The sequence below is a fragment of the Sinohyriopsis cumingii genome, chromosome 13 (genome assembly GCF_028554795.1).
Source record: "Sinohyriopsis cumingii isolate HCF-2022 chromosome 13, ASM2855479v2, whole genome shotgun sequence".
Classification (NCBI taxonomy): Eukaryota; Metazoa; Mollusca; class Bivalvia; order Unionida; family Unionidae; genus Sinohyriopsis; species Sinohyriopsis cumingii.
In genome coordinates this window covers 51,115,685-51,128,279 of record NC_142973.1, presented here as the reverse complement: position 1 = coordinate 51,128,279, position 12,595 = coordinate 51,115,685, and the positions used below count along the sequence as shown (strand labels likewise).

The following is a 12,595-nucleotide window of genomic DNA, read 5'->3' as shown; positions in this document are numbered from 1 at the left end:
GCCTATTTTCTAACTCACACGTTTAACACTTTTCCCAGGCTTTAAAATGTCCAAAGGTATGTCTGGAACAGCGCCAACTTTTAGTCTAGGCCTAGCATTTGCGTATCCTTGAGCTGCCATTTTTCATGATCCCTCTAGTAACATTCCTTTGAGAAATGTAACGAGCACAGAGTGCTGTATGGTGTTGCTTTGAAATCGACTCGTTTGTAATAATGTATCCATTCTTTCATTATGCCTTTATCTTTCGGAAAAGAAAAAGAAAAAAATGTTGTCCACAGGCTTTTCTTAATGTTCTATTGCACCCGTAAGCAACGCAAAACGGTATTGTCTTTTACTCTGGCAACTCCGACTTGGGCTACTGGAGTCGCTACTATGACGTCACATCCCGAAAGTAACCGAATAGGCGCGGAAATTTTGCATACGAGGTCACAGAAATTCAGCTCCAAGAAGATAGGCCAATATTTAAATATTGGCATTACGGTCGCAGATGATACTTCAGAATAAGGTTTTCTGCTATAGTACTTTTATTATTATTCTATATTTCCATTGGTTTCTGGTCTCCTTTAAGTACAAATTATATCAGTGGAAATTCAATTTGCCTTGAAGCCGACAGTTACCAATTGAACAATAAAAAAATCTAGAATGGGATACGTTACAAATTTTTCAGTATTTATCTTTGACGGTGGACCAATTGTAAACCCCGGTATCAAACATGTAAGCTACCGTATGCAGTAATTTTTTGGGACTGGAAAGATAAGTTGTATATCTTTCCCATTTTATTTACATAATTTCACTATTTGAGTGAAAACTTTTTTTTTCGTTGTAAAGTCATTGTGAATTATTCACCCCTTGTGCTTGTACTGTGTAAAGTCATTTATTTGTATTTACATGATTATGTCCGTGTGTTTTATGTTAATTGATCCAATATTTGAATCACGCACGTATTAATCATAATTAATTGCTCATTCCAGTCGTTCGCTATTAAACATTGTATTTGTATAACCAAAAGTGTTCTGTTGTAAATACGAAATCCCACCCGGTTATCTTTTTACATTGTTTGTCTGTTCATTTTGGGGGCCCCGAGTGGCCGTGTGGTCTAAAGCGCTCACCGTTCCGGATCACTGCCATCTTACCTCTGTCTGCGTGGGTTCTAGTCCAAGGCTCGGCTAACGTGGGTACATGGGAAAGCCTGCCAGTAGCTTCTCGTGGGTCGGTGGTTCTTCCCTGGGTTTTCCAGGGTTCTTCCTCCACCAGTTATACTGACCGCCATGTATAGCCTATCTTGTGCTGAAAAATGGCGTTAAACCCTAGAACAACAACAACTGTTCATTTTGAACGAAAATATCCCTTGCAACTTGATGTTGAAGATTTTGTGAAGAAACGACTGTACTTCAGACCAAACAGATACAACGGCTCCTCTCAAATAAATCTAATATTTCAATTTCGTGCAGTTGTCTCATTTTGTGATGTGGAAGAGGGTCTTGCTCTTTCAGAAAAAATCAAACTCCTTTGATCATTTGGCTTTATGGTGATTTGTAAATCTTTTATTCTTCCTTTTACTTGCAATTAAAATTTGAAAAGTCAGTTCAAGATAATCTGAAGAGGAAGAAGTTTAGTTGCAATATGATTTACTAATTTACTTTACTTTAAGTAGCAACAATTAAATTGAAATTTAATTGGGCAAATAAAAGAGCTGGATTTCGAGATATGTACTATGTGCTGAGAATCTAAAAGCAATTTAAAACGACAAAGCGTACCTTAAGCATAGACACTACAAGAGTGAAAAGTTAGGAATAATTTAAATGACTAAATGACAAATAGACATTTAAAATGATTAAGAGTAAAGCATAAAATAATTCATGTAACATCTGTTGAATTTTATCAGAGATGGCTAAATCGTACAAAATCAAGAGGTGTCAGAGAAAACTACCTCATCATTGATCATGTTATTCCATAGTTATGGTTTTATTTGTTTGATCTGGAGAAACAGGGAGAATGTTATAACTGGTTAAGAACACGACATATGAAAACGGATTAAATACGATAGAATTCCAATGCAAAAAGGCAAGCAAGAACAAGAGAAGCTGATTGATTCAAGGTCGGCAACTTCATCACTGAGTAGATTTTAACAGTAGTGTCTAACGATGCAGATATGCGAAGTTTGAATGACAAAATTTCAATTAAGTACCTTATTCCATTTGAAGTAATGCAACGATCATTCGGTACATTTTGTAAACTGCCTAGTATGTCTAATGGAAGAAATCTGCTAATATGTGATGTTACATTACAAGTCTTTAAGTTGTGTTTTGCACAGGCTCTGCCGTTTGACTTTATTCAAGAACCAACGATAGAATCTACGGCATTTGTATAGCTGAAAAATGAATGAGGGTGATGTTGAAGAGTTTGAAGAGAATAAACGTCCTAATAAGAGATGACTTTGAATACATTCAAAATATGGAATCATATGATGATGAAATTAAACTATAAATAGAAGGTTTTACAGCTTTTTATCAATAGGTACAAGAAGGTCATTGTTGGTGTCTTAAGAATAGAAAAACAACCATATCCGTCGAATATTAATAAGTTAAGTTTAAAATTCAAACAACAAGTTACATTTTTTACGACATATGGAAACATAGGTAATGGTCAAAGTCAAACTCCAAGCCCCAAAACTAGCGAAAAACAGTCCAGATTAAAGATGTATCTGTAGATTAACTGGCCATCAAATAAGGTTTTGGAAAATGCTAATATTCCAGGCAGACTTTTATTCCAAATTGTTGGTTCAAAAGCATTTGCTAATCCTACATATTCAGGAGACGTGTTTCCAACATTACAATAAGCAGTGGAGCCCGTGAAAAGCACAAAACAGAAAAAGTACCCACCAGAAAAAGCAGCTACTCTCAGACAGCTAATACACGTCCATGGGTATATCCAGATGCTCATAATATATAAAAATGACGTGTTTAATCACCAAGTAACAGATTTATTTTAGAGTATTGCTATGAAACATTCAAGTGGAGAGCTTATACTTCCAGTTAAAAGATTAGTTAGTACACAAGAAACTATGTCAGGTCGCGGGCAAGGTCAAACCAAAGAGTTATGAAAATAAATTAGTATTAGCAGCAGCCTTGCTTGGCGCTCAGCATTAAGAGGTCAATATTAAGAGTGGTCGGCTTGGTGTCAGGATAGTGTGATTGAGTGGGACGTGATGCCAAATATCTGCGGCATGATGATCCAGTGATAAACATCAACATAAGCTGCCACACTGCAGACATCGTAGCAATATGACTCAAATTGTTAAAGCTATTTTAAAAATCTAAATCACACAGACACACATGTTGAAATACGTGAAAAACAGTTGACAGTTTAAATTTCATCAACAAAGAAACAGACCTAAACCATTGATACGTTATTCACGGAACAGAAGGAAAGTGTTGAAAGTAAAATACGAATTATACGAAGCTCTAACATAGTTGCAGAACTATTTTGCAAACAAAATAAAATTGTAAATTCAAAGTTAAAGACGAAATAGCTCTAGGCAAAGAAAAACTCAAAACAAAATTTAAAGGAAATGATTTGACAGTTGGTGCCTATACCGCTAAAACAGATGACTACGTGAACTATTAATATGTCTGCTACTAACTTAATAAGCATGGTATGTTACTTAGTTTGGAACCACAGGCTTTGTTGGAGCCATTTCGTTTTTGAGATGTAGATAAAGCATGTAAAATAATTCGCAAAGACATCACCATATCGGAATTAGGGTTTTGTAACCTATTTATAAAAAGCTATAACAGATCTTGCAACCATTAATTTAAAATAAATAAGGATTTATTTCATGATAAAATATTGTCTAGGATGTTTCTAAATTACCTAGTGCCATCGTACAAGACGCGATGTGTATCTGAGTTGCAGCATGAATCTCCTAGTATCAGTAAAACAATAATTCTATTATTGGCAAAGTATCCTTTTTTGGTCATTTGCCACAACCGTTTTCGGCTAATGTATAATGCACTAAGCTATTGGTTAGTTGGCATTACATACTGATGGAGGCGACACATGAAATCCAATAGATGTCGCTAGGACAAAGCGCCGATATAGCTGTTCGATCCGCCAAGGTGTAGATAGGGTTATCGGAACATTGGCCAGCGAAGATGGTGCACGCGAAAGCCACCTGGGATTTAAATCAATAAATAATAATCACAAATGCTCTTATATGCACGTTCCAGAACTATACCGCTCACCCGAACTATTGCTCCTTCCACTCCCGTATACCATAAAGAACCTTTGCAAACAAAAGACCATATATAACTTCACCTTCTGCCATATTTCTGAAATAATTATTACTCCTGTTTCGGCTATTTCCACTGATACGTTCTTTTTTTTTTTTTTGTTTTTAATGGTTATACTTGTTCTCTATCATAAGATAACTCACCTGTTGATTCGATCGCTTTCAGTAGTCTGGACCACCAAGTTGTCTCCTCAATGCCTTCTCTCGCATCGATATATGTCAGAAGCATAAATTCCTCAGGAACATCACAGTCATCTAACAAAACTGGAATTAGTATGTTCTTTCGTCTCTGGAGGCATAATTTATGGGCCATTTCTGCCTCCAGTAAAACATAGTGACTATCAAGGGCATCTTTTGAGAATACTACAACTACTTTTTCGGAGTTCTTCACGCCATCTTTTATATTATCCATTACCTTTGTGCCTGGCAAAAAATCCCTCTCGTGATCACAACATGTATAACCGTGCTCTCTCTCCAGTTTGTTGATAACTTTCTTCACCCAATGCTTGTCACTCGGAACATCTGTGTAGGAGAAGAAAATATGGTACTTTTTGTCTGGAGGAAGTGGTTTCTTTTCCATGGCTGGGATGTCAACAGCAGTATTAAATGGTAGCTCCTCAATTATTACATTTACGTCCATAGTTACGGATTGCTTCAAAATTAAAAAATATATATCGATTTTATGCATACGCTATCATCACAGTAAACAAAAATCAATAAACAAATTATAAAGATTATACAAAAGCCCATCGTACCCTTGGTCATTACTAAAACAATTACCATTCCAATTGTAATATAAATGACTCCAGAACTACAGTTAATCCAACCAACAAAATCTATAATACTAGTTTGCACTTTCAAAACGGTTTACCACTTCATTGTAACTTCAATAGTTTACGTATCCATCTATATACACGTGTAACTGACTAGTATCGAATTAAACATGCATCACAAATACAATCAAGCTATTAACAATATTATTTCAGATGCATTATTATTTTCCTCAGAATGGTTTATAAATCCACATAAAAAGACAAACATCAGTCCTACCATCCTTATATTCATACATACGTGCATTATAAACTTTTATAAAAGAAAAATGTTCTGATAAAGAGGAGAAATAAATGCATTAATAGGGTGAGAGATGTTTGGTGTTTTATTAGACACACAATTATGAGATCATTATATATACTAATTGCACTTGATTAAGTATGTTCAGGATGAATTATTTTTGAACAGAGATACATTATGCAGATCATTGCGCTAACCTGTGATCCATCCAATACAACTATGTAAACTTAGTGTTGTTTTGAGCATTCCAATTAAAGATGCGATAATATCTTTACAACATTATCAGATATGAGCATGCATTACTAAGAATCCATCCGATCTTATCAAAACGATTTGTTTGTTTAAATTTTTTCAAATTTATAATCCTTGTTTGAAAACAATCTTTATTTTGAAAATTTGGTTATTTTGTGTGGCAATGATCCATATCTATTCCAATTACTTTCATGTAAATCAGTTAATGCTGAGTTTCTTTTTCGCTTTGTAGATTGAAGATTATTATTTCAGATTATAATAATTATTTCAAATCCTCTTCTTCCACAGTCTGATACGCACGCACGCACACACACACACACACACACACACACACACACACACACACGCACACATACATACATACAAAAATACCACTCTATCGTATAGCATGGGGGAATAGGTTAATCCAACTTGACGTCTAAATTCTCAAATGAAAAACGATAGAAAATGACTGCGATAGCAAAAGAGTAGAATAACTGATAACCTTTCTTTTTCCAATGATTATATACGCTTCTTAAGTCCATGGACTTGGGATTCCATTGCAGGGGAAATAAGAAAAACAATGATGATATTTTCTTATATACATTACACAAATGCACAAAACCACTCTTGAGAAATATTTTACAACGGATCCTAGCCAATTAATCAACAGTACTTTCAATGCCTTGAACCTGAGTGTTAAGTTTGTAGTTTAACCTAGCTTCTGTGCTAATCTACATTTATGCACACCATCTCTTTCTCTCAAAAGGAGTGATAATTCTACTTGCTTATACAGTGAAATTCCTCAAAACATAAAACCATTGGGTCCCAAAAGTTTCGTTTATTTCAAGAAGTTTTCGGTTTACTGAGGCTTTTGCAAATCTGGAAAAGTCTCTTTCTGTGCGTTTGTGTGACGAGAGAGACAGACAGATGTGATGCAGTTATGAAAGCATTCGTGTCTGTGCGTGTGTGTAAAGCTGCACAAAATTAAGGAAGCTTTGATTTTAATTTTATTTTTAATACATGCATTTTAATGAAGAATTTGCTGAACAAAATACTTTTATACCGAAAATCGTATCCTGTCACATGAATAAATATAGTTGTTCAACATATAAATATTGCCCTGTTCACAAGAAACACCTGAGAACTATAAGTTCAATGGAATTATGAATGATACTCCACAATGTTTAAATACTCCATATAATTCATAATGTTCACAGTTGAATAGTCTAGCTTGAAGAAGGCATGGAACGTTCTTACGTCATTTAGTAACTAATATGGCTTATGTTACTGACTATTTATTGTGCCAAAGCCAAATAACGGCCATCCTTAGATTATAAGCTCTAAAATTTCAAGGTATGTCATATCACAAACAGGTGGCTTAGAACATACATTCTTACCATAATATTCATCGCTTTTATCATCGGCCTGATTACATTCACAAAACCATGACCCAAAGTTCAAAGTCACGTAACTCAGACGTAGATCCGGACTTGTGGTGTAGCATTGTCGAAGAACATAACGATTTGTCTCCCCTACCAATTCATCTGTTTATTTACATTATCTATCAATTTACTGAATATGTGTGTTGTCATCCACGATTTCGTTTTAGCTACGTGTGACTTTAGCAAGTTGGTAACAATAATGTCATTCAAGCACCGGGGTTCTGAGCCTTGCCGATTACAAGTGATTTCAATTTCTCAACCGAAGCACTACATGCAAAACATCGCTGTTTTCAGTGAAGACAAACCACAGTCATGGCTACTTGCATACATGTATGTAATGATTTTCTCTATCGAAAATCGTTTGAGTTAATCTGATTTTTAGAATACTGCTCTATAGGTCTCGGTCAGCAAAGCATCCAAAGCGAGGCCACATGCCTGGTCTATTGTCAGCCCTAATCTGTGTCTGCGCGCGTGCCATGCGTTATTTTAACAATGCTTGCCCTATGGATATTTTCTAGATCATTGTTTCACAGATCATACCACTACAATACCTCTTAACCGCGATTAATCTGTTCCAGCGTACGTCAGAAATTTAGTAACGAATTATATATCTAAGTTTCAACCGATTTTCTGTTTCATGTGTTATTTTAAAGCGCAAAATTGAAATTTGTGATCGCTGTTTGTTTCGGTGTTCAGAGTTGAAGGATTTCAGTTTATTGGGGGACAAATTATGGTATTAAAGAAGGAACATTTCAGGATTTAAATTCGGTCTTGACGGAATTCCTGTATCCCCAGGCTTCGGTTTTGAGTAGTTTCACTATAACAAGATTATAGGGTCTCAGTTATCATCATTTCATATTAGATGTTTTCATGCAATATTAAAAGATATCAAATCAGTTACTGATTTAGTGGTGTTCTTTGAAATAATTATCATATATAATTTCATTTATATTTGTATGTGGTAGAATATATATGCTGAAAATAAAATGAAAACCTTTTCTTCATTTCGATGTATTATTTCACAATCGATCATAAGTAAATGGCAATGGGAGATAATTCCAGTTGCAAATATGTTTGTACTGATATTTACAGCAGCGAATGGACTCGGGTCACAATTATTACTTCCTTTCCAGGATCCCCGAATGTACTCTAAATCTATTTTTAGGGCATGTTTCCTCTCTCTCATTCTGGTGGTGATACAAGAGTTACTTTCAGGTATTCTTGGTATTTGTTTAAACTAAGGTAATTGTTTATTCTTTAGAACTTGAACATTATGGTGTGGTTATTTGTGTGTATTTCAGCGACAGTGCAAAGTGGGTGATGATGTATTGATGCTGATCAGGAAATGAAATATGTAACACAATGCACTGTGCTTTTGTCATGATGGAATTTTTCAGCAAATTGTATTGAAACATTTTTTTTATATTCTTGCAATGCAATGTAACGTATAATTTGAATAAAGATTGTGCTTTCGTGTGGTAATTGTAAAATCCCTTGCATTGCGTAACGCATTTCTTCTCATATTCCAAGTCAACAAATTTAGACTCAGCAACACTCGTACAAGATTTGTTCAAATTCCAGTCGGTTAACATTATCAGTTACGTAAATGTGTTTAATGGAAAAAGCTGTTGCAACATATTTTTATGCAATGACGTATACAAAACCAGATAACAGACAATAAAAAAGGTCATGAGGCGTTGAGTTCTGGTGGAAACTGAGAAAGTGTATAGTCAGCAAAACATATGTTCTTCTTTGGTATTCGCCCAAAACGCATATAAGCAAGATGAAGCTTTACGTAAATTAGTTAGTTTGTCAGAATTCACGGCTCATCTTTCTTTAAAAAACCGTCTTTAATTATAAGATTTTCGCTTGGGAATAGGATTTTAAATTTTTTAAAATGTTAATGTGATGCTTTTGGGGGTAACAGCTCAGTCTGAGATCTACCAGTTTGCAACATGTTTTTCTTTTTTTAATACTGATTTATTTTTCTTTATTATAATGTATTGGAAAGTTTGACTGTGTTAAGATTTATATTACTTGTTATCATATTATTGATTATTGTAAATGTCGAGTTCACCACCAACTTCATGCTCAGTAATAATTAATTTAGAAAGAAAAGATTCTTTAAGTAATAGAGTTTAATATGTTGGTATTTTAGATTAAATTAGTAAAATACATTTCTACAAAATGATTGATATACTAGTCTGAAATAATTTTACATACTTTGGCTATCGTTTATTTATTCGATATTCAAGTATTCACATATTATTTCTAAAGACAGAAATGTTAGAGTCGCATTATGTTGGTAAGCTTGAAGGTATATTTTAATTGTATATGTAATTATTTATGCAAGTCATTATACCAAATAATTTCAGTACAGTTAGTTCGTTCGCCAGAATTCATAACTCGTCTTTCTTGCAGTCGATTCCGTACATCTTGTTCAGCCTTCCTCAATGTTGTAGACCTACACCGTTAGGAGTGACACGAATTTTGAGAGTGTGAACTCTCTTACTCTCCCTAACCATTTGTGAAAGACAAAACATGTCATAACCAGAATATTGATGTGGCGAAAGACCTTTCATTTCTTAAACGTTATGAAATTATTTTGATAACACTTTGTTTACAGTCCAGCCTCTCAATAACATGCTGGATAACCTATGACAAGAACTTCACTAAGTACTAAGAAAAAATGAGAGACCATATAATAAAAATAATTATGCTCCGAGACCGATTATGATGCGGTCTTGCCCTTAGTAACGCGACTATGACTTTGGATATGTAGTTACTTAATTTGTGTCATGTTCGATTTACAATGTCTTTTCCTGGATTGCTTTGGAACTACCGTCCTTACAGTCATGATACGTAATAGATGGATGATTAGCGTGAATTTTTATCGTGAAGGTATCATGTGTAAAAATCGTTTGAATGACATAACAAATTACTAATTTTTATATTGCACCCATACCCAATTAGAGACCACGTTGTCAGCCACATGGGTTTGTATTTTGCTTGCAATTTTCCTACAAATCATACATGTACTATATTATCCTATATGCGAGGAAACTTCACTCTCAAGTTAATGGTCGACTGTAAATCAGGTTAACAGTAGGCGCACTACGTCATTTTCGTTCGACCATTCAGAGGGCAGTATTCCATTCAGTTCGTCGCACTCGCATAGTAAGCCATGTCTAGAGTTAGCCTGGAAAAATGGTATAGTATTCCTTAAAGGTATGATAAGAAGTAAAACTTTGTCTAGACATACCAAGTCGAATGCAAAAGCTAAATATTTGCACCAAATGTATTACGCCACTCAAAGTGTAGCTTGAAATATCAGCGTTGATTCTTGAATAGGTCTCGAGAGAAGAGAGAGGTATCCTCCGTTGTAAGATTTAGTACACACATAATTCGTAGCCAAATTGGGAGCAAAGACAAGAATCCCTGTGGTTTGGCTACCTTGCCATATGTACATATATAATTTTCTCCCTCTCATATTCTGCCATTTGTTTTAGCACGGTGATAGAATATTTGTGATACAATAGTCACACGTTGATGCACACCTTACCAAATGCGCTTGCTGAGCTATTAGTGAAAATTAGGTCATTGGTATTTTATTAACAGAACCCCCTGTGAGTTTGAGAATGTAAAATATCAGCCGTGGGGTCTCCGGTAAGTCGTAATGGCGGAAGTAGCTGTAATGGCGCAGTGGTTATCCAACTGTACTCGCTACCGAAAGGTCGCGGGTTCAGATCCTACCATTGGATAAACCCGCGTTCGATACCAAGGTGTGTCATTGTATAAAGCATTTGAGTCCGATTGCTTCGCTACTAAATGAACTTCTTGTTTTCCTGTGCTGTTGAACATCAAACAAAAGAAATACAAACTGAGATTGACACAAATCAACAGGACACAAGCGATACGTTTGAGATATGATAGATTCGACTTACCTGTATGTATGGCTATTTTCTGTGATGTTTTCTTCTGAGGTATCTACAAATGCAAACAAAAGTAAAACATAACGTCCGCTACTGCATTGCTTCGATCCACTTGTACAACGAAGGACAATCACCCAGACTAGTCCTCCTGTTTATAAAGTTATACGAATAAATTTATAGAATTCTACGACTAAATTGGTTAAAATATGAAGTCGGAGGCGTTCACATTCACTTCTATAAGGCCTATATAAGCCTTAACAAGGCAACTAAAACGCGTTATACCTATATGCAATGCAACCACAACACTGAAATATAAACAGCGGTTTATCTTAAGTAAACATGTCACCTACGTTTGCAGTACGCAAGTGCAGATTGAATAAATCGGCACCTGTAAATTGTATGACTTTTATCGATTATATGTTTTACAACCACATACCTGGTCGGTGTTATTGAAGAAAATTATATTGAATTTTTTAAAAAGGTGGACAAGGTATTTTTATCAAGTATAGGCAGTTCCAAAAGCTGGTTTTGCAATTGAATTTTAGTTTTCGTGTTATTCTTAACTGGATCAGGGATTTTCCGGGAGAGTAATTCAAGATCTGTAATTGCACTTTTTCAAAGCAAATTTCTCTACGTGATGTAAGACATTGAAAAAATTAAATGAGAGTACTCTGAATTGGTCGTTTTATTATTCAACGGTAACGTCTCGTGATTCACGTGTTAATAGCATATGTGTCAATTATATTCAAGTTTCACTATTTAAATTTAACTAATGTGAAATGTGATTGATTTAAAACTCTAATTGTATGCTATACTTTTTGGTTTATATTTAATAAATGACATTCGTATGAATGCTATGGTTTTTCAGTGATACAACAATATTGCTTATGCATCTGGAATGAAATTGTATTTACTTGCCATGCAAGTCTGTACGCAGCACAAAAGTTATAGGTCCGCAATCCAAGGGTAACCTTCCAAAGAAGATCACAGCCTGGTTTCGAGACCGATAATATTGGCATAGGTAATTGCAAGGGACCTATCACGCAACATTATGGATTCATATGAAATTTATAAGTAAGATTCCAAAGTCCCAAAGTCATCAAGAAATTAGGTTCCTAAAACATCTACATGGTAACAAATGTTTAAACACATTCCAAAAATCAACTCCCACTCGACTACTATGGCAATCAACTATGATTTATTTAGATGTAATCTTATCACCGAACCTTCCTGTTCTGTAGATTCTCAGTGGTAAATGACCATTATTTTATTTTTCAATGCAGGTTGTTTAATAAAGCAGGAAATGTCTATTTTCATAGATTATCAAAAATGAATATTGATATTGATTCTGCTACTTTTATTTCGCAAGAAATTTTACACAGCAGAATTAAACATCATTTAGAGACTACGGATATTATGTATAAAGATTCACGTGAACACAAAAAGGTAACTTTCATTTAGAAATATTTTGGATTATATTTATAACGCTTGGCACCAGTTTTCATCATGCATGATGTAACTCGTTTGAGTAAGCTGCTTAAGAAATGGGAACTAAAACAAAGTGACTATGACGGTCTGTCTCGCTATATGCAAAATATGATATTTGTCACGGAATGGTGTAAATG

General features: G+C 34.8%; 1 protein-coding gene across 1 annotated transcript in view; it reads right to left on the bottom strand.

Annotated features, from left to right (window-relative positions):
- The window catches only part of LOC149785541 (uncharacterized), a 29,283-nt gene extending 18,046 nt beyond the window's left edge, over positions 1 to 11,237 (bottom strand). The window contains exons 1-2 of the mRNA XM_089979904.1: positions 10,983 to 11,237; positions 4,436 to 4,943 (exon numbers count right to left, since the gene is read on the bottom strand). Of these exons, the coding sequence (XP_089836030.1) occupies positions 4,436 to 4,931 (496 nt within the window). The 5' untranslated portion in view covers positions 4,932 to 4,943; positions 10,983 to 11,237. The remainder of the gene's footprint in view (positions 1 to 4,435; positions 4,944 to 10,982) is intronic.
- Between the last annotated feature and the right edge of the window lie 1,358 nt (positions 11,238 to 12,595).